General features: G+C 35.4%; 1 protein-coding gene across 4 annotated transcripts in view; it reads right to left on the minus strand.

Annotated features, from left to right (window-relative positions):
* TMPRSS15 (transmembrane serine protease 15) overlaps positions 1 to 27,296 on the minus strand; it is a 163,665-nt gene that overhangs the window by 37,617 nt on the left and 98,752 nt on the right. For all 4 annotated transcript variants that reach the window (XM_066365895.1, XM_066365892.1, XM_066365893.1 and 1 more), the window contains 2 exons: positions 23,060 to 23,170; positions 21,633 to 21,765 (listed from right to left, as the gene is read on the minus strand). In XM_066365895.1, the coding sequence (XP_066221992.1) occupies positions 21,633 to 21,765; positions 23,060 to 23,170 (244 nt within the window). The remainder of the gene's footprint in view (positions 1 to 21,632; positions 21,766 to 23,059; positions 23,171 to 27,296) is intronic.

A 27,296-nucleotide genomic window follows, 5' to 3' on the forward strand; every position in this document is an offset into this window, starting at 1 on the left:
ACAAACCAAACTTTAGTTATTCAATGCTGTGGCTATTGAAAGAAATTATAAAATTCCATACAAAGAAATGAATGTTTTAATATAAAACTTCTAGTGTTTTGCTATCTAAAAGCTGGTACAAATTAGTACAATTATCCATAATAATGTAGATATAATTTTAATTTTTGCTTACTACCTCAAGTTCTTGTTTGCATGCTTACCTATTTTAACAAAGTTAAATTCAATGTATATATAACTTCAGTGTTTGATTTTTTTATTTGACTTATTTATATTCTAATAGTCAGTTTTAGTGACAAACTCACAGAATTGCTGCATCATATTTACAAAACTTTGTTCTGATCAAGTGTAATTCATCTTTTTAAAAAAAGCATGTTGCCAAAGAAACATCTATAAAAAAAAAACCAACTTCTGTATCTAAAATTCCAAATGTTGCTTTGGTCTTCATATTTCATTCAGTTCAAAGCCTAACAATCCCTAATTTAAAGCCAAAAGTTACATGTTGCTTTGAAAAAGAAAGTATGTAGCCTGGACCTTCAAGTGTCAACTGGTGAGCCAGAGTGGGATAGATAAAGAGGTACTTCCATGTGACAAAAGCCATTAAATTCCTGAAAATCTGTTCTATCCATGTTCTCTCAACTATGAAAATTCTTTTTCTTCTTTTTCTTTTTCTTCTTCTTCTTCTTCTTCTTCTTCTTCTTCTTCTTCTTCTTCTTCTTCTTCTTTTTCTTCTTCTTCTTTTAGGTGAGAGGAGACAAGATAGTGAAGCATTCTCCTACATGCTCCTCAACCAGGATCCACCTGGCAAAACCATCTTGGGCTGATGCTTGAGTACTGAGCTACTATTAGCACCTGAGGCTGCTGTGCTCCTGTGGAGCTATCCTCAGTGCCAATGGCAAATTAAATCAACCAAGCCATAGCTGTGGGAGGGAAAGTGAGGAAGAAGGGGGGGGGGAAGCAGATGGTCGCTTCTCCTGTGTATTCTGACTGGGAATAAAACCAGGGATGTCCATAAACTGGGCCTATGCTTTATCCACTGATCCACTATACAGGGCCTCAACTGTGAGTTTTAATTGAAGATTTCTCTCAATTATCCTGACTCTTCCTGAGGCTCAGCTGGAGACTCTCAGCTTTTCATTTCCTACTCTTGTGTTCTGCCTTTTATTTATTACATATTTTAATTTTCATGTAAGACTGTGCCTATAGGTTGGAAACTTCCTAATTCCTGCTATTTTCTAATGGTTAGCAGGGAAATGAAGCAGTTCCTACCTTTTGGGGTAGCACAGACACCCATTGCCTCTTCAAAAGAAGTTTCAGTGTATTTCCCAGTTTAAGCCAACACTCACCGTTTTCTATCAGTGTAGCGCATTTCCAAAGAACACTCATAGATGTTATGATCAATAACCATAAGAAACCTCAGTAGAAGATGTTTGCTCTCTCTTTCAGGTGAGACAATGCCTTAAAGAAACTAAAAGAGTGTGTGTCCTATAGCTTTTATTCACTGAAAAGAGAGCAAAGACGATGGAGTCTGTATTAATGCTGAGAATTTAGTATCTCACACTTTATTTATTGTCATTTGAAATATTAGATTTTATTTTATTGCAGATTTTATCAATGTTTTCAAAAAATGATTAGTACTACAATTAAGGGTCAAAGATTGATTTATTGATTAGTAATGTGACTTGTGGGTAAGAGGTTTAAGCTTTCAGCCATATTATGAGATTAAAATCCTTGTTCTACCAGTAATAGAATTGGACAAATTCTCAACCAGTAGATTTTTTTGTTACCACACCTTTAAAATGGAAATATTGGGATACAATGTTCATTTTAATGTTATAAGGTTGTTGTGAGTGGTAAATAACATGAGACCTATGAAGCCCTTAGAATAGTGAATACTCAGTAAATATTTTGGATATTGTTATATTGTTATTTGATTCTAGCTTATCTGTTTAGTTTCATTTTAGTTATATAAAATTTCTCACTCTTTTATCTTTGTATGTGTGTGTGTATTGTCCTAACTGTAATTTCTTTTTGTGGTTGCTTGGGGATTTTAAATACTTTCCTTTTTAACTTGCAGTTTTATTTTAGAAGCAGATAAAAGTAATTTATACATGCAAATCAATAGCCTGTAAATGGATTTACCAAAGAGAGAATTAGTGTTGTTTGTGTTATTGTTGGATATTAAGATATTTCTCCCACATGGGCAGAAGGATCATTTTATTTGATTATTTATATAAAATGTATTGGTTACAATTCAGAAAACAAAATAAACAGAGAGATAAAAAGGGTAGCTGAGTATGTAGAAGGTCAGGAATGTCATAGGTCATCAAGGATTTTGCCACTACAGACACCTTATATTAAAGAACTCACATTTTTAAGGAAAGCTGAATGTGAGTCAAAACACATCTTAGAGAGCTTGGACTTCTACCATAGGTGCAGCTTCTGATAGAATTCATACACCAACCTTGGCTTTTGAAAACGTCAAAAATGACTATCCAATTTGAATTGGTTTTATTGGTGCATATCTTTGCTACAAAGGTAAAGTTGATGAGCCCATATTTACTCTCCAATCTGCCTCTCAGACATCTCTCTTCTTTTATAGCTTCTGCTCATGTTCCCAGTAGCCTTTTGCTGAATGTTTACATGTGTTGGACATTCTTTTAGGTAGCTTTCTGTTTTTGACTCTCCATGACCGAGGATTTCCAGAGTGTGTTCTCCAGACAAGCAACCTGAGCCTCACTAGAGAATGCATTGGAAGTGCTAATTGCTCAGCACCACCCCAAACCCACCAAGTTGGAAATCTAGGGTGGGATGGTTCTGTTGCTTGCTGACCATGAAACCACTGTCATAGCTAAATATATTCACTAATTCACTTATTAAAGGTCTGATTTTTGACTTTCAAACTGACTTCTAGTTATCTAATAATCTGTTTTAAGGTTCTGATAAAGTTAATCCTTATAACAGGACCCACAAAATGGAGGCTGTCCTAGTAGCTTGGTCCAAGTCAGAAATCTAAACCTAAGTCAGCTCGCCCTTACAGAAAGTCTCACTGTCAAGGAAACTTAACATAGACCAATTATGATCCCCAACTTAGCTTTAGTGAGCATAACTTACCCTAGAAAACAGGAACTGCTAGCTTTGTAAGGAAATCTTTAACTTCCTAGCCAATCATGCTCTGATTCCAAATTGATTCCTTTAATGCTCTATAAAACTTGTTCTTGCCCAAAATCTCTTGGGAATGGTGTGCCATTTATTTCATGGCCATACTCCCCCAACATATGAATTGTTTTACCTTGAGTAAAAGACAGGTCGTTAAACTCATTACTAAATTATTTCAGTTTTGTCGTTTGACAGCACTCATAAATATAGCATGTCCATTATTCAGTCATTTTGTTTATTGTCATTTCATTATAACATTGATGAGATGTCAAGAACTTAAATCTTGTTGATATCAATTAGCCCCGCTACTTTCAACCTTTTCCATCTCGTGGCATACATGAACTAATTACTAAAATTCTGTGGCACACCAAAAAATACAGCTTTTGCAGATCTGACATAAAATGTATATTTTTGTTTCATTCATACTGGACAGTTATTGTTGTGTCTGCTGTTGTCATTTTTTTTTATTTGACAAGTTAAGGGAAAAGAGGTCAGTGCCCCTGACTAAATAGGTACTGTGTGTTTTAAAAATTGCCATACACCAGTGCACTGTGGGACACACTAGTTGAAAATCGATGAATTAGCCTATACTTATATTGGTTTCATTAAACTTCATTTCACTTAAAGCGGCAGAATCTATCGACAATGTTAAGTGAGGAGTTACTGGCACATCCTGAATGGTAACTCATTAAAAAATATGCCTCAGAGATATGGATTTAAGACACTTCCATTATCTCAAGCTGTCTTTATTCCATTCCTTGGCTATATCTTTTAAGACAGACTCTGTGGAATATGCACTAAATTCTGAAAATTAAAACAAAATCTGAACAAAATTAAATTGGAAAAATTATTCATAAATCAGTTATCTTTTTTTTTCCTTTTTTTTAGATTTTTTAATTTATTTTTTTAGAGAGAGGAAACAGAGAGAAAAAGAGACAGAGAGAGAGAGAGAAAGAAGGGGGGAGGAGCAGAAAGCATCAACTCCCATATGTGCCTTGACCAGGTAGGTGAGCCTGGGGTTTTGAACCAGCGACCTCAGCGTTCCAGGTCAACACTTTTACCCACTGCACCACCACAGGTCAGGCAGTTATTTATCTTTTTATTACATATTCACCACTGGCATTGCCCTATGATGAGATTGGCAGGTATATTTTTAACATAAGCTTATTCTACATTAAAGAAGACTAGATACAAAGCCTTAAGAATAAAGACAATAGTAAATAAGAAATGTCTTTTAAAAAATAAAGAATCTAGTAAATGCTAATTATTCTACCCTAGTATGCTCAAATACTATTCCATAGTGATGATTTCACTGTCGGGAAGAGAAAAATAAAAATTATGTATGCATATGAAACACACACACACACACACTTAATACCTTATATCCTGAGATTATCTTCTCTATATTTTGTCTCAAACTTTACATGAGAAAATAGTTCATAGTACAGATATGTTCTTTTGGATTATTTAGAATAATTAGATAAGAACTTCTTTTGAAAAAATGTATAACCACATAAATAATTACATTTTTGTTAGAAATACTGATATGAGCAATCTAGAAGTGGTGTATATAGGCTACCAGGTCCTATTACATTTCTTATTATCAGTGCTGATATTAGAATTGGGAATTTAACTTGAGACAGACTCCCTCCTGCATTTGAAATCCTGCGAAGTTGAAGGCTTTTCTTTTTTTTTTTTGGACTGAACACAGTTTATTGTAGTTTTTAGTCAGAGTAAACAGAATACACATGGTCAAAACTGTTTAAAAATATATTATTTTATATTTTAAGAAATGATAGAGATAATAAAAGTATATTTAAAATATTCTTGGCCATTTTATATTGTCACTATTTTTAAAAAACAATATTTTATAACAACTGGAAAATTAAATTTTAAGAGGGAATACATTATAGAAAGGCAGTGGTTCTCAAAATGTGTGCCAGGGTGCTCTGGTACACCCTAGAAGATTTCCAGGTGAGCTCTATGGTATTCCAGAGAAATATGTTGGGGACCAAAAAACCAACAGGGTTTTTGGAGTTTAGATTTGGGGGGACAGAGGTGTGAGGAATTGGCTGTAAACTGAAAGTCTGCCCAACCCCCCACCTCATTTGCCTGATTAGGTTGCAAAAGGCTGTTAAGCTGTGGTGCTGGATTGTTTACACTACCCCATGTTCCCCGGAAAGACTGGAGGCAAGTTTCTTCTATCCTTTGTTTGGTCTAAAGTTAAGATGATATGTATGGTAGGGATTTTCTGCACTCAACACAATTAAGAATAAAAAAAGAGGAATTCTTCAATGTATTGATGAGGAAATGAGAGTTTACCTTTCAAATACATGCTCAAACATTGAATAAAGTGCTAGGACACATCAGGCTCATATTTTGTATAAACACAAGAATGAAAAAACTTAACACATTCATGCTGGGACCTGCCGAATTTACTAAATCTTACTAAAAATGTATCTGTATATATAAAAAGATAACTTTTTTGTCATTTTTAAAATTTTTTTACCCCTCTTTTTTTTGAATTCTAAAAAACATAACTCAAAAAATGCAACATAAATGTGTTTTTTAATGTCAGAATAATTTTAATTTTGTCATATTTATTTTGTTTAATTACCATAAAAGGGCGCTTGGACTTTATATTTTTTCTTTAATATTTGACTTAATTATTATAACATATTTCTCAGAAATTTGTATATGATGCACCTACAATTATTTGTAGAATTTTAAATGTGCCCTGACTTCAAAAAGTTTGAGAACCACTGGATTAAGGTCTGCAAAGATAAAATATTCAACTGAATTCCTGTCTCAGTTTTGTTTCCTTGTGAGAAATTAGTTGCTAATTTTTAGAGCAGCACTTGGTCAAGATTACCACTAGAATGGGCATATTTTAAGTCCAGAAACAGGTTCCAGCTCTGCAGAGTTAGATAACTCTACCACCCATTTGCATAGGTGCTTGCAATCAGTAGACAGTTTGGTATTACATAGAAAAACCCAGATAGCATTGCCTTTTTGATATGCTAATGCCTCTTGCCTATCTATTTCTAAAGCTTTACTACCATTTTTATAGGCTGTGCATCCTCCAAGGGCTCCCTTGGCTTCAGGGAAACCTTATTTATGTGGGGGAAAGAAAGCACATAGGTGCAACTCACTATTATTATTTTTGAGATTGTATACTGATTATAAAAATACAGTATACTCCTAGCTGAATTCTAGGAAGAGAAGGAAGACTCTCCTAAGGCGTCTTGCACCACATTAAATCTTCTGCTTTTCTTCTCAGGCCCTGCATAGGCTTCTCTTTTTTGTCTCGCTCCTCAAACTGTGAGCTGTGATAAGAATTTCACCCTAAAGCAAGAGCTTAGGTAGGGATGTGTGAAGCTTATAGACACATTAGGGGGAAAAAGAATAACCAATGCTGAAGATGCTGCAGCCAGACTCGGTAGCTCATTTCACACCCCCAAAAAGTTTAAGTAATGAATTGAGCCAGGTGAGATTAGTCTGAAAATAATTATTTTTGAAGAAGAATGGATGTTCCCTTTCAGATTGGAGGGAAAGTAGAGGAATGACTTGGCAGGGAAGAAGGTAAGGAAGAATATTTGAATGGGCTGGGGATAAGCGAATTGAAAGGATTTAAGGAAAAGGATGGCAAAGCCTTTCCTTAGAAGAGTCAGGACATGTGTGTTGTTTCTTAAACACTCGACCAAGCTAGACACATTTCAACTATAATTGCTTATTCATTTGCCACATTTATAGCAACACACCCAGCACTCACCCAATACTAGGATAGCTTTTTGCAAACAGGTAAGTTTAATTAATTTTAAATTTTCACAGAAAAGGAAAGAATTGCCAACAGAAAAAATGACCTTCTCTGAATCAATTTCCTCCTTTGTGCAAGCTACCTATTAAGAACAAGAGAGAAATTGATGGGTTAGTCTATAGCTGCTCTCTGCTACCTTACAGATATAATGGTATTAGGAAGGAAACAAACTCTCGGCATCTTCTACAAAAATATGGCTGAAAGAAATTATTCTTAGGGAAGGTCGTCTGAGACAGGATCCTTGGGCAATATTTGGACAACCTCGTCGTAGTACCTTGTCATATAGTCTTGATTCATTTTGTTGGGTGGGGCAGGCTCCCCCAAGATAATCCACAAAAGGCATGTTTTTTTTGTTTGCTTGCTTTTTTTTTAGTGAGGGGAGGCAGAGACAGACTCCTGCATAAGCCCTGATTGAGATCCTCCAGGCAAGCCCCCTAGGGTGTTCTGCCCATCTGGGGCCCTTGCTGTTGCAACGTGAGCCATTTTTTAGTGCCTGAGGTGGAGGCCATGGAACCATCCTTAGTGCCCAGGGCAACTCACTCCAATTGAGCCATGGCTGCAGGAGGAGAGGAGAAGAGAGAAAAAAAGAGAAGCGAGAGGGCGAGGGGTGGAGAAGCAGATGGGTGCTTCTCCTGTGTGTTCTGGCTGGGAATCTATCCCGGTACATCCACACACCAGGCCAATGCTCTACCACTGAGCCAACCGGCCAGAGCAAGGCATATTCGTTATTTAGAACTAAAATCACATGAAAAGCAGCAAGAACAAGAAGAGCTCTCTGCCTCTTCTCTGTCCCCTTAAAGACAGGAAATAAATCTCCATAATAGGAGACTTCCTGCTTAAGGACTGAGCGACAACCTCATTACAAGGGTTATAAAATCCAGAGTCCAAAGGCCTGTATAAACAAACCTAGTAATACCTTTACTGATTTATTACCCAAATCTAAACTTTATTTAGATCTTCACTAATGAATACCTCAACCTACTTAGACTCTTCTCTAATGAGCACTACCATAATGTCTTGTCATTTTCTCACAAATTTATTGTTCCTTTGTCTAAAAAGTCTAGAAAGGTGCCTAGTTTTGCCAGTTCTTTCTTTATGTTTGGTTTGGGTTCAGGGCAGCTTTTAAAACCTGAGTCCCCTTTAAAACTAAAATTTCCCCTCACTCAATTTCTCAGTCAGGCTCAATGTAGCACATCTTCCTACCCTTACTGTGAGGTTGTAGTTAATTGGCTTGCTAGTCTCTCGTTTAATGATTTTCTGGCATTCACTTTGAAATATAACAAATAGTTTATTTTTGCAAAAGTCAGGGAAAGAGACCTAACAATTAGAGGAGTTTAAATCACAATAAGTGTTTATAAAAGCCTACCTACAGGTCCCACATTAGGCACTGTCTTCTGATAAGCAGTCTTCTAAGGGACTAACCCCCACCCTCACCTCCAGGGGCAGTGCAAACCAGTGGGAAGAGTGGGAACTGGCTTGCTTGAAGCCTCATCCTGCCCCAGCTGGTCCGGGACCTTTGAACTAGCACAGGCGTCCTTTAGACAGCTGACCCGGGAGAGAAACAATTTGGAGAAGCTGTGAGGCCTCTCCAATCCACATATGAAAACATGATTTTGTACCTATAGAGGCAGTGACGTCAGCCGCTTTTCCAAGATCCCTGCCTAAACTATAGATACCTTTGTCCAACCCTCCTCGGGGCCAGCATGGCAGTTGCATCAATCTTGGCACGCTTGCACCCAAGTGTTTTAAATAAACAATCCTTTTGGAACACACCAGCCTTGTGTTTTCAGTCCAGCTCTCCCCGGTGCCCACCCATAGACCTGGGAAGGGGTTTAGCCTGTCAACTTTCCCATATGGGACAAAGCAGTCCTGGAGTTCCCTCCATCAGACCCAGTCTGGGGATTGTACCGACCTGCCAGCTGCCAAGAAAAGCTGAAAGGAGGCTACCCCTGCCCCAGTGGTCTGGCCACCTGCAGCTTTAACCTAATACTTTGAGCCTCATTTTATAATCTGAGCTTCATACTGTGATTCTCCTGTGTGCACATATGAAGTTGTTTTTTCTCCTGTTAATCCACTCTGTATCATTTTAGTATTTTATAACAAGCCCAATCAGAAGAACTAAGGAAAGGTAGAGTGGGGGAATTCTCTCCTGCTCTCCAACAAATTATAACATTATTTTTCTCAGCTGTCATTAGTATTTATTGTTGAATAAGAGGCATATAACATACACTTCCACATTTACTGTGAAGATTTCTCAAAACAGATATTTTCAATGCATTATTTCTTTATAAAGACATTTGTCAAATATTTCCCTTAAAATTTAATGTCAGGAGAAATCTGTTTTCCTTATGAAACTGGTAGCATGTATCTTCTCTCAAAATTAAAGTTATGTGATTTTTTTTTCTTTTTTTCTTTGTGTACTTTAAGATCTTTTGCTTCCTTTATTATCTGTTTCCTCCTGTTAATTTATTTGGATCTTTTCTTAAATGCTGTAAGCTTTTCTTAGAATGTGTGGAGGCATTTGGCGGTTTATATAGTGCTCACAAAAATTAGGGGATATTTCAAAATGAATATGAAGCTATAAAATATCCCCTAATTTTTTTATATTATTTAAAAATATGGTTAACATTTTTTAAAATTAATTTTAATGGGGTGACATTGATAAATCAGGGTACATATGTTCAGAGAAAACATCTCAAGGTTACTTTGACATTTCATTATGCTAAATTCCCATCACTCAAAGTCCAATTATCTTCTGTCACCTTTTAACTGGTTTTCTTTGTGCTCCTCGCCTCCCCAACCACCTCTGTCTCCTGCCCCCACCCCATAACCCCCACACTCTTGTCCATGTCTCTGAGTCTCATTTTTATGTCCCACCTATGTATTGAATCATACAGTTCTTAGTTTTTTCTGATTTACTTATTTCGCTCAGTATAATATTATCAAGGTCCATCCATGTTGTTGTAGAAGATCCGATGTCATCATTTCTTATAGCTGAGTAGTATTCCATAGTATACCTACCTGTACGAAAGCTTTTTAATCCACTCGTCCTCTGACGGACACTTGGGCTGTTTCCAGATCTTCACTATTGTGAACAATGCTGCCATAAACATGGGGGTGCATTTCTTCTTTTGAAACAGTGCTATGGTGTTCTTGGGGTATATTCCTAAAAGTGGGATAGCTGGGTCAAAAGGCAGTTCGATTTTTAATTTTTTGAGGAATCTCCATACTGTTTTCCACAGTGGTGGCTGCACCAGTCTGCATTCCCACCAGCAGTGCAGGAGGGTTCCCTTTTGTCCACATCCTCGCCAGCACTTATTATGTGTTGTTTTGTTAAAGAGCACCATTGTGACTGGTGTGATGTGATATCTCATTGTGGTTTTAATTTGCATTTCTCTAATGATTAGTGATGTTGAGCATTTTTTTCATATGCCTATTGGCCATCATTGTGTCCTATTTGAGGAAGTGTCTATTCATTTCTTTTGCCCATTTTTTGATTGGATTGTCTTCCTGGTATTGAGTTTTACAAGTTCTTTATAAATTTTGGTTATTAACCCCTTATCAGAGGTATTGTCAAATATGTTCTCCCATTGGTAGTTTGTCTTTTTATACTGTTCTTACTGTCTTTAGCTGTGCAAAACCTTTTTAGCTTGATATAGTCCCATTTGTTTATCCTGTCTTTTATTTCACTTGCCCGTGGAGATAAATCGGCAAATATATTGCTGTGAGAGATGTCAGAGAGCTTACTGCTGATGTTTTCTTCAAAGATACTTCTGGTTTTATGGCTTATATTTAAGTCTTTTATCCATTTTGAGTTTATTTTTGTGAATGGTATAAGTTGGTGGTCTAGTTTTATTTTTTGCATGTAGCTATCCAATTTTCCCAACAACATTTGTTAAAGAGGCTGTCTTTACTCCATTGTATGCTCTTACCTCCATTGTCAAATATCAGTTTTCCATAAAAGTGTGGATTTATTTCTGGGTTCTCCGTTCTGTTCCATTGATCTATATGCCTGTTCTTATGCCAGTACCAGGCTATTTTGAGTACAATGGCCTTGTAATATAACTTGATATCCGGAAGTGTGATACCTCCCACTTTATTCTTCCTTTTCAAGATTGCTGAGGCTATTTGTGTTCTCTTTTGGTTCCATATAAATTTTTGGAATATGTGTTCTATATCTTTGAAGTAAGTCATTGGTATTTTAATTAGTATTTCATTGAATTTATAAATTGCTTTGGGTAATATAGGCATTTTAATGTTTATTCTTCCTAACCATGAGCATGGTATATGCTTCTACTTGTTTGTATCTTCCCTGATCTCTTTTATCAATGTTTTATAATTTTCCAAGTATAAATCTTTAATCTCCCTGGTTAAATTTATTCCTAGGTACTGAATTTTTTTGGTTTCAATGGTGAAGGGGATTGCTTCCTTAATTTCTCTTTCTGAAAATTTATTGTTAGTGTATAAAAATGCCTCTGATTTCTGAGTATTAATTTTATATCCTGCCACCTTGCTGAATTCATTTATCAGGTCCAGTAGTTTTTTGACTGAATCTTTAGGGTGTTCTATGTACAATATCATATCATATGCAAATAATGGTAATTTTACTTCTTCTTTTCTAATTTGGATGCCTTTTATTTCTTTTTCTTGTCTGATTTCTATGGCTAGGACTTCCAGAACTATGTTGAAGAAAGTGGTGAAGGCGGCACCCCTGCCTTGTTCCTGATCTTAAGCAGATTGCTTTTAATTTTTGCCCATTGAGTATAATGTTGGCTGTGGGTTTGTCATAGATGGCTTTTATCATGTTGAGATTTGTTCCCTGTATTCCTACTTTGCTGAGAATTTTGATCATGAATGGGTGCTGGATTTTATCAAATGTATTTTTTGCATCTATTGAAATTATCATGTTGTTTGTCTCCTTCCTTTTGTTTATGTGATGAATCACATTGATTGATTTGCAAATATTGCACCAGCCTTGCCTCCCAAGAATAAATCCCATTTGATCATGGTGTATGATTTTTTTCATATATTGCTGGATCTGGTTTGCTAATATATATTTTGTTGAGAATTTTAGCATCTAAATTTTTCAGGGATATTGGCCTATAATTTTCTGTCTTTGTATTGTCTTTGCCTCGTTTTTGATCAGAATTATGCTTGCCTCATGAAAGGAGCTTAGAAGTCTTCCTTTCTCATGAATTTTTTGAAATAGCTTGAGAAGTATAGAAGTTAGTTCTTCTTTGAATATTTAGTAGACTTCACTTGTGAAGCCATCAGATCCAGGACTTTTCTTTTTCAGAGTTTATTGATAACTGTTTCGATCATATTTGTTGTAATTGATCTGACTAGGTTTTCTGATTTTTCCAGATTAATTTTTGGAAGATTATATGTTTTAATAAATTTGTCCATTTCATCTAGGTTGTCTAGTTCTTCATAGTATTTTCTTATAATATTTTGTATTTCTGTTGTGTCAGTTGTTATTTCTCCACCCTCACTTAGATCAACAGCAATACTATAATAGTAGGGGATTTCAATACCCCACTAACATCACTAGATAAATCCTCAAGAAAGAAAATTATCAAAGAAACTGCAGACTTAAAGGACACACTATATCAATTTGATTTAATAGATATCTTTAGAACCTTTCACCCTAAAGCAGCAGAATATACATTCTTTTCAAGTGCTTTGGTATATTCTCTAGGATAAACCACATGTTAGGGCACAAAAGCAGTCAGTCTCAACAAATTTAAGAAGATTGAAATCATATTGAGCACTTTCTCTGATCACAATGACATGAAACTAAAAACAAACCACAACAGAAAAACGGAAAAATACTCAAACACTTGGAAACTAAATAGCATGTTATTAAATAATGAATGGTTAACAATGAGATCAAAGAAGAAATTAAAAAAAATTCCTAGAAACAAACGATAACAAGTATACATCAACTCAAAATTTATGGGACACAGCAAAAGCAGTCCTGAGAGGGAAGTTCATAGCATTACAGGCCTACCTTAGGAAGCTAGAAAAAACTCAAATAAACAACTTGAGCCTGCATCTAAAAGAACTAGTAAAAGAACAGCAAGTAAAGCCCAGAGGTAGTAGAAGGAAGGAAATAATAAAGATCAGAGCAGAAATAAATGACATAGAGTCTAAAGAAACAATACAGAGGATCAATGAAACAAGGAACTGGTTCTTTGAAAAGGTAAACAAGATCGATGAACCTTTAACCAGACTCACCAAGAAAAAAAGAGAGAGGACTTAAATAAATAAAAGTTATGTGATTTTTAATGTCTTTCTTTTTGAGTGGGTTTTCAGAAATCTCAGATACAAATATTAGTAATTATTCCAACTCTGAATGTTTTATTGATTAACTTCCTTTTTAAATTTGTACCATATTTTTGTCTAGTACTCTGTTAATATTACTACATATACTTTTGAATAGGCAAGGTTACAAAGTAGGAGAAGAAGAAGAAGGAGAAGAAGAAGAAGAAGAAGAAGAAGAAGAAGAAGAAGAAGAAGAAGAAGAAGAAGAAGAAGAAAGAGAAGAAAAAGAAATGAAGGAAAATAAGAAAATGAGGAAGTGGGCAAAAATAAAGAAAGGAGAAAGTAGAAAATAATAAAGGAAAAGAGGAAGAGGCTATATTATTTGATTAGATTTTTATCAATTTTACTCTAAATTGCCCCTTGTCTAATAGAATATATAACATATTTGCAGGTTGAGCAGTTGGAATTAATTTTAGAAATGGATATAGAATGAACAAGAAAACTTTTTATTCATTTCATGGAGTGAGAGTTTTCTCCTGTCCTTACCTGTTTCAATTTTAGAATATGAAAGCTACCCTCTCCTCACCTGGCAAGATCTAAGGGAATAGTCATGAATACTAGCTTGAGGAAAACAATTTTTTGTTTTTATGAAATAGACTTTGAGTAAATAAAATGTTTTTGAGTAAAAAAAAGTCTGTAATAGACTTTTTATTTTTTGACAGAGACATAGGGAGAGTCAGAGAGAGGGACAGATAGGGAGAGAGATAAGAAGCATCAATTTTTCATTACGGCACTTCAGTTGTTCATTGATTGCTTTCTCATATGTGCCTTGACCATGGGACTACAGCAGACCAAGTGACCCCTTGCTCAAGCCAGCAACATTTGTTCTAAGCTGGTGAGCTTTGCTCAAACCACATAAACCCATGCTTAAGCTGGCAACCTCGGGGTCTCGACCCTGGTCTGACACTCTATCCACAGCGCCACTGCCTGGGCAGGCTGTAATAGACTTTTATAGACTAAATTGCTTTATATTGCAGATGATTTATTGGTATGCTATTCACAATTATACCAAAATAGAAAAAAGATTTTTCTTACCCATTATGTATGTACAATTATATATATTCTCAGTAATTCCTTGCCACACAAATCCTTCTGAGGTTCCAAAATACCCATTAGAGTATAAGTCAAAATAAGAGTTCAAGACAATGAGAATTGTACTAATTTAGATGTTGTGGACAAGTCCTATGTGTTCTACCAAAACAAGCATGCAAAGTTTCGTGGATTCCTTTGCTCTATAAGAATCACCTGGGGTTCTGTAAAGACCCAAACCTCTGGGCCTCACACCAGCCAAGATCTGAGGCTGAGGTCAATGGAGCCCTTAGTTGTTTGAATAAAATGTAAGAGCTTGTAGCTGGATGAGAAATCATTACATCTTTATTTTTAATAACCTCTAATTAGTTTTTCCTTCTGATACAAATGTAGGTGACTAACAACAATATTATTGGCAGCACCTATAATTTTATCACTGAAACAAATTATAGATATCTTCATATTACATTGCAGTTGTTGTACCTATCTAAAAATATCATTTATGCATACCTTCAATCTTACAGTAATCATAATAAGCAGTATATCTTATTTAATCCCTTAAATATATATTACCATAGCCTTGGCTGCTGGGCTAAGTGGTGGCCCTGCATGTGGAAGTCCCAGGTTCTATTCCTGGCCAGGGCACACAGGAGAAGCACCCATCTGTTTCTCTACCCTTCCCTCTCTCCTTTCTCTGTATCTCTTTCTTCCCCTCCCACAGCCAAGGCTCCACTGGAGCAAAAGTTGGCCCAGGCGCTGAGGATGGCTCCATGATCTTTGCCTCAGGTACTAGAATGGCTCTGGTTGCAACAGAGCAATGCCCCAGATGGGCAGAACATCGCCCCCTGATGGGCATGCCAGGTGAATCCCAGTAGGGCACATGTGGGAGTCTATGTCTCTGCCTCCCCGCTTTTCAATTCAGGGGGAAAAATTATATATATATAACCATATCATATTTACACTATTTTGATAATTATTTTTCAATGTGATTAGTTTCCTTTGTAATTATGTATATTTTATCTTATACATTTAAATATATGAACATAAGAAGAGGTAGATATGTCTCACCAGACTACTAAGAGTGTCCATGACACACACAAAGGAAGGTTAAAGACAAGGATGCTCACCCTAGATCACGGTTCTCAAAATTTAGTTTGCATCAGAATCACTTGAAAGGTTAATTCAAACAGAGATTTCTGGCCCTACTCTAACTTCCTGATGAGTAAGTCTAAGGTAGAGTTTTAGAATTTGCATTTTTTATATGCATCTCAAGTGTTGCACATGTTGTTTGTTTGGACCTAAAATCACTTTAAGAGCCACCTGAGTCTGCTGTCGGGACCAAAACTAAGAGATCCTAATGTATAACCAGGCTCGGGAGCTACTGACATAGCTTTTGCATTACAAATTAGTGGCATATTTGCTTTCACACTCTTGCCTATAGCAGACATAATTAACTAACCACTGTCCTTTTTCCAATCCTGTTAGAAAATAAATCTATAAAATATTAATCTTAGAAAGTTATAAAATTACTGTGCTTTGCTATTAAATGTTTTCTTCTTACTTATTTTGAATTAAGGTATTGCTATTTTTAAATAGAAAAAATGTCAAACTTATAATCTGTACTTGAGGCAAATAATGAACTTTTAGTTTGGTTAATTAAACCAAGTAAAATAATATTTCCCACCATCTTGCCGTCAGTCCCCCCCCCCCCACCTTCCATCCCATACTAGGAATATAGTAACATAGTAAAAATTTTTTAAAATTTAGTGCTGAACTTGCAAATGAAAAATAACAGAAAATATAATGATTTCTGTGTAAAGTTAACAAAATAAAAATCATTTATATTTGAGGTAGTATTTATATATTTTCCCTACTATTTCCCATCTTTGTTGTTTTGTGTTGATTTTTTCCACATAGCTGAAAAATTGGAGTCAATGGTAAGAACAAAAACACTTACTCCTCCACCAACTTCTTACACTAATAGGAAACCAGAGTCTATTTTCAGCTTCAAGGACCCAGTGCTACATTGTAGTTACAAATTTGCTGTTTTTACATAGAAAATTAAATCATTATATTCCAATTATTTGGAAGACTTTAAAAAAATTTTTTTTACCCCACACCCTAACATTTTCAAAACACTTCTAAAATGGAAGAACATGAAATAATTCCATTTCTTACATTGGGTTTGAGAATGAGAAACTCCTTTGATGTTTCTGATATTTGAATTAAAGGTATTGTTGGTCAAATGAGTTTGTAAAATTTGGATTTTTTGAGTTTGCTAACTTTTATTGTTAAAAATGGCATTGCCCACGTGAATAGTGCTGCCCAGGTGAAACTGCTAATTACCTTCCTGCTTGGAAAGGGCCATTGTTATGCTAATGTTGGCTGGAGGCGCTGTTTTCATGCCAAAAAGTTTTAAAAGTAGAAGGAGGGGAAGAGGAAGGAAGCCATTTTTGGAGAGTGAGAGCAGAGAGAAGGAAGTGTGCTGAGGAAGAAGAACCCAAGATGGCAGGAAAAGAGAAAGCAGCCAGTTTGGTCAGAGACTAGGAAACCATTTTTGCAGGATGAGAGCAAAGAGGAGGGAGAAGATGTGCAGATGGGGAACCAGAGGTGATTAAGACTCACGGAGGCTTTTGATTCTAGGAAAACCCAGATGTGTCAGTGGCTTTCAGAGCCCTGAATGGAAAGGGAAGTGTTTTCCCTCTGTGTGTTTCTTGCCAACCGACTGTGAGGCTAGAATAAAGGAATGGCCCACCATTTTTTGGCTCCACTGTTTCTTTACTCTCTGCCCGAATCTAATGTGAAGTTGAACCTGCATGTGAATGGCCATGATGGCGGTGGCCCCTGGCCTTACAGGTATGTATCTAACACAAGATTATTATGAGATTTAAAAATGAACACCAACTCTCCATATGCTGCCTAATAAAGATACATATAACTAACCTATTTTTAATACATTAGTATTTCCTAAATTCTGTAAAGCCATACCACCCTGATGACCTCTAGTTGTTAATGATTTAGCAAGAAAAATCAACTGTGTGGTTCATTCACTGGGTAAGCCACGGGCCAGTATGCTTCACTAAGACCTATCACTTTAAAAATCACTACTCAAAGTTTCTTTAACACTTATTCTTGCATCAGTATAAAATGTTTTATTTCCTGCTTTGATTGGAGACAAGAAAATGTTGTTCAAAGTATTTTTTACTTATGCATGCTATAAATGGCAGGGAATGAGAATGTTTCATTTAAAAAGGAGAAAACTGATGAGATCTGCCTCCTACAATTTACTAGAATCTTTGGGGACTTGCATTTTGTAGCCTATCTGCATAAATAATCTTGAGAGACTACTGCCTTTTTAATAAATTGACTCTTAAATTACTTTCCAGTGTACCAAACACATCATTTTAAATTCACTGAGTTTCCTTTGCATTACCATGTGCCAGTCCAGACAAATTCTCACTAAGGCTATAACTTTCTTTCAATTATAGGGTGCTATGGAGACTATTTAATAAGTGCAGGCCCAAAGATTACAGTCTTTGCAAAGATTACCCAACTCATTTCTGAAGAAAGCAAGTGCCTGACCTTCATCAAAGATATTGCCCTGGAGGCAGTGGGATATGCTGCTTGTTCTTCACATGCTGAAAAGTCTTGTTCTTTTTCCCTGACTCCCGATGGAAGGATTGCAAATGAGGTCAGTGAACTAGAGAGTAAAATCTGACTGGAGAAAAACATGTAAATAGATAGGACACCATTATTTGGAATTGGCTGTCATCCACTCAGCTCAGGCCATTTTCTAGAAAGCCTTTCCTGACACACACAAATTGAGTAGGTTCTCCTAGAGCACATTGAATTTATCACATTATACCATCATTATATATTTATGTGTCTATCCTCACCATATTTGAAGCAGAAATAATGTCTTAATCATCCATGGAACAGACATAATATCATTGCTAATGCTTTAATTTCTGATCTGGGAGTAATCAAAATAGTATTATTTATATTAACAACTGTTAAAAGTAATAAAATGGCCTGGGGCCAGTTGCCTCAATAGATAGAGTGTTGACCCAGCATGTTGATGTCTTGGATTCGATTCCTGGTCAGGGCACACATGAGAAACAACTATCTGCTTCTCTTCCTTTCCCTCTTTCCCAACTCTCTCTCTTCTCCTACCACAATCAGTGGCTTGATTGGTTCAAGTGTAGGCCCTGGGGCTGAGAATGGTTGGTTGATTTGAGCATTGGCCCCAGACAGGAGTTACTGAGTGGATCCCAGTTGGGCACATGTAGTCTGTCTCACTATCTCCCTTCCTCTCACTTAAAAAAAAAGTAATGAGAAATATTTCCTTTCCAATACCTTCTCTCACATGATTGTAGAAATCAGTATGATGTGATCATCCAACATATTTCATTCAAATTCACTACATCAATCATCTGTCAAAGAAGGTGTTGGTCTTTCTGATCTTTATAAATGATTCATCTTAATTCCATATAACTTCCAAGAAACACTTTAGTTGAGATTCACAAGCACAGTAGAAAAAACTCTTGTTTATAATTATATAGTGATGCTTAGAAAGGTAGGAAATTGGATCACAAGTCCTTGTGCAGTGAGAGCCCAGTATATGTTCATATACACAGCATTCAGATTCATCAACTGTGGAAACAAGGTCAAGTTACCAACTTCCTTAGCCTGCTCCTTACTAAGTTCCTGATTCTATAAATCAGCTTCTTAGTGTTATTGGTGATTCTAGCAGTGGAAGCAAATAACTTTCTAGGGCTTCACCAGTATAAACTCACCATTGAACTAAAATCAACATTAAAGTAAGAACCTGGAATCAATGCCATTTATCTTTGCTTTACTTGAAGTGAAAATAAAAAAAAATAAATAACTGTTTCAGTGTTTGGTTGATACTTCATAAAAAAAATACTATTCCCCTGCAATTCACTCAATGACTCTGTGTGTCTCAAAGCCCCCCATGGTGAAAAGGTTTTTGTTAGAATACAAGCATAATGCATAACAAAAAGGATAATATATACAAAGTGCAGGAAGTTGAGTACCCATGGGTACAAACCAAACTGCTAATTATTTCATAATGGATGATAACATTTCACTTCTTTTCTTGCCCATGATAGAAACTGATTTTCTACTGAGCCTGACAGTATTTAAATGAAGTTGAGGAGTTTCCATTCTAAATGAGCAGTATTTTAGGAGGTAAAGGGAGTCAAAAGCTTTCAATCCACTTGCAAGAACTTATGGAGCATTTCTGACACTACCTGGGACCTCAACACATTTCCTCGTTGTAAAACATCTGTTTGTGGCTATCAGGCACTTGACAATAATGTACAAGATAGGTCACCCAGTCTGCAAGAAGTTAAACAGTTATTCTGGGTTACACGAAGACCTAACCATTATACAGATGTTATTTCTAATCAAAATATGTTTTGGGTTAAAAAAATAAACATTTAAAAATAAATTTTGAAAATCTGTGTATAGCATAAATATGAATTATTAATTACTTTGAAAAAAGGGCCCTTATAAGGAAAGCAATCAAGTATACTTGATTTTGATGACTTAGGAATTGTTAAGATAATTGCCAAATGTTGTGGGTATATGTGGATGTGGACTTAAATTATTTTCCTTTGCAACTTTATATTGTTTTTTAGAACAAATTAAAAAATCATTCTCCAGCTCAAGACAGAAATAACAATAATGGCATAACTGGACAATTTTTGACATACTTTTATATAAATAGATATACATTTATATGTACATATACATATATTTATGTAGAATGAATTATTTATTGCTTCAGCAAATCTTTATTTAGCACCTATATTTTGAGATAAGGATAAGTCCAGATATTAGTAAAACAATAATGGATAGAATAGACATGGCTCTTACATTTATAGCCTCATAGTTTAATATAACAAGGCAAATTGTAATACCATAGTGCTATAAATGATAAAATAACCATATGTGACCCAATATGGTTAAATTTCACAAACCATGAATATCGAATTAAAGGTGACCTATCGTACAATTAAAAGAAGCAAGTATTAGTACTTATTACCTTTCACTTTCTACCTCAATCCATTTGAAAATGATGGGAAAGTAAAAAATGATTATGGTAAACTTTTATACCTCGTATAACATATCATGACACTACACTAAGAAGTATAATCCTTTTTAGCTGAGTCATTAATATGGAATTATCACTTGCATTGTCCTTCTTGGAAAAGTCTTATAATTTCACATATGCTTCCTCACAGCACTTACTCTACTACAAATTTTACAAAAGAAAAAAAAAAGCCATACTGTAAACATGTTACAAAGATATAAAAAAAAAACATGTTTCTGCATGCTTGTGATCAGTTATAAATATTATGATACAATATAAAATGAAATGTTTAATTTATTAAAATAATCTATAGACTATATTTAATGATGTGAGAAATGCTCATGTATAAGTAGGCTGTAAAACAGCTTAAGTACTATTTTGTGTAATTTCATTATCTTTCTACATACTCATATTTAAATCATATTTATTAAAAAGCTATTAATAGTGGTTATATTTTGGAATAGGGTAATCAAGGATTTTTTCTTCCTTTTGCTCATGTATATTTTCTAAATTCATAACTTCTATAATTTTTTTTTCTAAGAAAATGTCTTTAATTATTACCTTTTGTAAATACATTTTTTTATTTTTTTCCTATAAAAATGTCTTTGATTTTCACCTTTTGTAAATACATTTTTTATTTTTATTTTTTTCCTATGAAAATGTCTTTAATTTTCACCTTTTGTAAATACATTTTTTTTAACTTCCATAAATTTTAAGTATCTTTTTAAAAATTTTTTTCTTAAGTGAGAAGTGGGGAGGCAGAGAGACAGACTCCCACATATGCCCTGACAGATATCCACCCAGCAAGCCCCCTATGGGGTGATGCTCTGCCCATCTGGGGCCGTTGCTCCATTACTTGGCAACCAACCTATTTTAATACCTGGGACAAAGCCATGGAGCCATCCTCAGTACCTGGAGCCAACTTGCTCCAACCGAGTCATGGTTGTGGGAGGGGTAGAGAGAAAGATAGAATGAGAGAAAGGAGAGGAAAAAGGATGGAGAAGCAGATGATCACTTCTCCCATGTGCCCTGACTGGGAATCAAACCCAGGACATCCACATGCCAAGCCAATGCTCTACCACTAAGCACGCTGGCCAGGGCCATTTTTAACTATCTTTATGAACCGAGTTGGATACCAATAAAAAAGTCTGCGAATTTCTTAAAAGATAGCTGGGTAGAATTACTTACCCAAGTCCCAGAAGCTGACAGACATCATTTGAAATCTGGGTGGTCCAGTTCTCAGCACACACTACATACCATGCACTCTGGATTCTGAACTGCACCAAACCATTGTTGTTCAGCGTGCCATTGAAAAGACGCACTAAAGAGATTAAACACAGGGTCATTCTGACATAAATTGATAAAAGTAAATGATGGACTTTGAACTACATGTGCAATGTTCTTAAGCTTTTCGAATTTACAAATTTATTGTAATTTTCTTAAGAGCCCGTTGGAAGGCCTAAATTGGAAACACAAATTGGGTGGACTTAATTTCTCTCTTTATATAACCATAAAAATGGAAAAGGTAGATATATGCAAATTAACTGCATATCAAAACAGCAAATGAGCAGAATAAATTATCTGGGAAGGGAATATTTTATACACTTAGTCCCTAAGAGAAAGGAAACTCATGTACAGGGACAACTTTAGGCATTTTTTTCCTATTTCTTTCTCCAGAAACCATTTTTTTACTGTTTGGTTTCCATCATCTTCCTCATCAGCTTACAACCATTTCAGGCAGCATGTTATAGCCATTAATGGCTAAGTAGGGATTGGGCCTAGCTAAGCTAGTTTATGAAACAAAAAAAAAATCACCAAAGGTAGTTTTACCCATAAACACCATATTGGAATTCTGTAAGTGAATGCTGTTCACATTTTTCCCCCTATTATGAGAAGAGTAAGAGCATTGACTTTAGGATTAGACTGATTTAGGTTGAAAACACAACTTTTTCTAGGTGTGAGATCTTTGGAAGCCATTAAAGTTACCCAAGTGGCTTAATTTAACTTAAGTTAAACTCAGTTTTCTCATGGCTGAAATAGAGCTAATTCTTATTATGTTAAGACTGTTTTATTGCATTTAGTTACAGTTCATAGCACAGAATAAGTAGCCTTAAGTATTTGCTTAGAAAAGTAGGATATAAAAAAGTAGCCATTACTCAGGATATTATAGAGTTCTGGAAGACCATTATTCTGGTCTCACTTGAAGAGTGAAGGCAGGAGAAATAGTTGATAATGAAGAAACAGTAATGCAAAGAGCCAAGTCTAAGATCAGTTATAAATAAAGATTCTGGTGCCTCTGTATACATGATAATCAACAAGAGTGGTGCTCACATGCCTGGTGTGGCCTATTGCTTCTCTGTGGTATTATACGCTTTCTACCTAAATATGGGTTGTCCTAGACTTAAAGTTATTAAGTATAGTAAGTTTAAACAACACAAAACAAAAAAATCATTGGAGCCAACACTAGACTGGGGCTGAAATCCCTGGCAGATGTTTATACCCCACAGCATCAAAACATGTCCTAAGAAATACATTCATAATCTTTATTTCACATTTGTAGAATCCAAATTTAGAGGCTAAAGTAATAAAAGTATTTTCCTAAGAGTGAAACATACCACAATATGCTTCATCTGAGCCATCTTTACAGTGTGGAAAACTGTCACAGAGATTCACCAGTGGAACACACTCTCCATTCTTACACTGAAAACTTTCTTCCATGCAGGGTTCTATGGGGGAAGAATATTTATTATACAGGGTAAAACATTGTAGATATCAATCCCATTTCTGTCTCTTTAGACAACCCATTTTAAGCGGCACACATTGAACTGCCTTGCTTTGAAATAAGACTATTCACTTAGTTGCTCAGAATGCCTCAAAAAATAGTGGTGTCAACGCCAGAGATATGACTTGAGAAGAGTGTGGATAAAACCTTAAGCATCTCCTTTGCAGCAGAGCATGGTCAGCACACACCCCTCCCTCACAATCTCTGTTAGTCCCTCTTCAATAAACTCCTCCACCCCGAAATGAACATATAAGCAGAAATCATTGTACTGTTACACAAGCTTAAAAAGATCTCCTGGCTTAACCATGAAGATTATACCTACAACCTTTTTTTTTATAGAAATGTGGAGGTTGTCTTCTGATGGAACCAAAGCTGGACCAGGAAACAGTGCACCCAATTAAAGCATAGACAGGTGGGGAAAAGTAGTCACGAGGAAATGGAAACTCAACAATAACAGTAATTTGAAAAGAATGTGGGGATTGAACTCCAAACAAATAAAGCTAGGTGAGGTTCATGGAATGTGCTTGGCACAAGAAGAAGGAGAATGAAAATGAAGAGAGTGGACAAGGAAGGAACTAAGTAGATCTGGAGGCAATTGATGGTTTCCAAAGTTTGAGTTGTACCGAAACAGGCCTATTGGAAACATCCACTGTTTGAAGGGAGTGGGTGCTGCTGTTTCCTGGAATTGTTTATTTGGTCTTAAGGAGACAGCCCTCATCTGACAGAAAGAGAAGGGGTTTGCTCCCCTCAAGATATTTTTCTACTTATGACTTGGGAAAGATAGCTACATGCTGACACTAGGGTTTCTGATTAGGATCACATGGAATTTGGATCCCCTGAGAAGGAAGATGGTGTTTGGGTAATGGAGCATCCTAATAGCTCTTTTCCTACATGGCACATGGACAATCATAATGAGAAAGCAAAAGCACTTGATAAAAATAAGGAGCAAGAAACACTGTATTTTGAAAGTTATTAGCAAAAACTGTTTATAAACAATTATACTGTTTTCAGGAAGACACAATTCAAATTAAAATGGCTTCAAACTAAATCCCACAGACTTTCTCAATTTGTGATGACCAAAAATAATAGCACTTAAAAGGAATAATTTCTGTTTGTTTAGAATCTAAGTGATAGCGTCAATCAAATCTTAGAGCATTGATAATACTATTATACTTTAAAGAGAAAGTTACTCTAGCCATATAGTATTTACTAAAAACAAACAAACAAAAACAAAAAGACTGGTCTAGCAACTATCAATGCCCATCATCTATTTTTATTTATTGAAAAATAGAATTAGAATTTTTTTCCCCTAAAAATAGACTACATAGAATACTTGAAGAGGAGTGGTTTCAAGTGGGGAAAATGGTGCTATCTAGCACAACAAGTGAGGGCTGCCCCGAAGGAACTCTCAGCTGAAAATGTATCATTATCACACTAAAATAACAAGCACCAGTATTTCCATGAGACTAGTGCTGGGGTTTTCAGAATGTTTTTCCAAGTGTGACTATAGTAAAAAATAGTTATTAGCCTCACCAGGTGGTGATACAGCACACAGAGTGTTAGCTGGGGATGTTGAGGACCCAGGTTCAAAACCCTGAGGTCTCGGGCTTAAGCTCAGGCTCATCAGGCTTGAGCGCGGGCTCACTAGCTTGAGCACAGGGTTGATGACTTGAGTGTGGTATCAGAGACATGACCCCATGGTCACTGGCTTGAGCCCAAAGGTTGCTGGCTTGAGCAAGGGGTCACTCGCACTGCTGTAGCCCCCCCCCCCCATCAAAGCACATATGAGAAAACATTCAATAAACAACTAAGGTGCTGCAACAAAGAATTGATGCTTCTCATCTCTCTCTCCCTTGCTGTCTGTCTCACTCTCTTGTCCTCTTATGTTCTGCTCTTTCCTACCCCATTCTTTCTTATTCCTGCCCAGCCACCTCACATTTTATTCCATGATAAGAAATGTTAGTCAAAACCAAAAAAATTGAATTCATGACTAACTTCTTAAAAAATAGCAGACTAAGCTAAACTATAGTGAAGAATTTCATGAAAGATGGCAACTTAAATTTCCCAAAGTTTGTAGGCAGACATCTATATAAATAAAAATTGGTGTTCACTTTTCAAGTAATGAATTCAGAATTTAGAATTTTGGTTGGAACTTCCCCTGATAGAAGTTAGGACTAAGAGAAAGGGTAACAGTGAAATAACTTGCATTTCAATGCCATGCATCAGTTTCCATTTGGCCAATGGACACTGAAAATTATAATTGAGGGACAGCTGTCTGATAGGACAAGCAGGCTCCAGACAAAGAAGTGGGGCAATGGGGCCTGAGGTGGAATTAGGAGCTGAGTCCAGTTGTAAGGAATCAACTAGGAAGAATATTACCCTTGTCTACAGTGAGGTAGTCCTGGGGAATGGGGGAGAGAGGAATGCTTCAAAAAACCCACTACTCTGTTCCACAAAGGAGCCAGCATTTGACTGGGAGCCACTGGGAGCTAAAACAAAATTACAGAGGTGATAGATTTTTTTCCCCTGTCTGTCTCTTTCTCAGTACTGGAGCTTAGGTATGGGAAGATGGAAGGAAAAAAAAAGTGGAAAATGAGTCAAAGGTAATATTTCTATCCTTCTCTACCTTAAGTTATTAGACTAAAGATTGTACCTGATTTGGGAAATAAAAAACCTTTGAATTAGATGATATTAAATATTTGATGCTTATTTGACAGTACATTTTATTATCTAAAAATGAGTCTTGACTATCCAGTTAAAAAAATTAATACCTGTAATAACTGGCAAAGTGAAGATATCTGCCTGAAATATTGAGGGGCAAAAAGGAAGATTTGAAATAAAGTAGATGTAGAAAAATAGAGCTTTTTTTGGTTTATACTCTCAGTGAGTCCATAAATTGACTATGCAATATACTAGCTGCAGCACCCATAATACCTTGTTTCTTTATCTTTATACGCACAGGGCTTGACAAAATGCCAAGCACAAACTAGAAATTAATCTGAGAATCAGTTTTCTTGACTTTCATATGGAATAACTATTATTATGTCTTAGATGTATTCATAAAGTTTTAAAAAACATATTTAGTCTATCAGTTTGAATACACTGAATGCTCAATAAATAATATTGTTAACAAAAAATGGTAACATTTTTAAAAATCATCTTTTTCACTGATAATTTTATTTTATTTTATTTATTTTATTTTTTTTAAATAATTTTATTTTTTTAATGGGGCGACATCAATAAATCACTGATAATTTTAAATTAACATTTTTACCTCCAAGTGGCAGCTGTGTTCCTTTCCCCTCCACATAATCATACAAACAACAAGAAATCATACCTAGCCCATTCCTCCAGGTATCTTACAACAATAATTAAAGCTATTGTATACTTTATTTTCAACTTTGAAAAATTTTATATTTTTTCAACCCAAATCTAAGTTACTTTAATAAAAAAATAGTTTAAAGATGACATGAACTGGCTGGTTATTTCTACAAATTTTTGCCTCATGAGAGAAGTAGGTTGTAATATATCAAATATAATACAATTAAGGAGGTTCTTGTAAATATAATTATCAGTTTGTTTCACAAACATGTTTTTTAACCAGATTAGTAAGATGATAAATGGGTGAAGACAACTAAATATTCTACAGGCAAACTTTAATATTTTAACTAACTTTATATTTCTTCTTTCCAGTCTTTATTTTCCTTTAGAAAATAGAAGGCTTATAACTAGGTATACATGTGTTTCTATTTCTATATTTTATTTAAGATTTCTGATTTAATATGTTATATGTATTTTAAAAGTTGGCAGCCTAATTACATGCCTATAATCAAATGTCTTAATATACTTAGAGAATGTTAGTCACCACTCATTATTTTTAAATTATCTTATTAGTTTGTTTTCATAGCTTGTTAAAATCATTATGTCAAAATGAGTTCTCAATGTTAGTAATTTCACTGTAGATATATCTATTGATAATTGTGATCTTTAACTAGTGTAGTCAAGCTATATTTAATTGGAAAAGCACATATTGGTTGAATGGAAATTTAAATATCTGAACTAAAATATGA

Source organism: Saccopteryx leptura, chromosome 2 (assembly GCF_036850995.1).
Source record: "Saccopteryx leptura isolate mSacLep1 chromosome 2, mSacLep1_pri_phased_curated, whole genome shotgun sequence".
In the NCBI taxonomy this organism is placed as follows: Eukaryota; Metazoa; Chordata; class Mammalia; order Chiroptera; family Emballonuridae; genus Saccopteryx; species Saccopteryx leptura.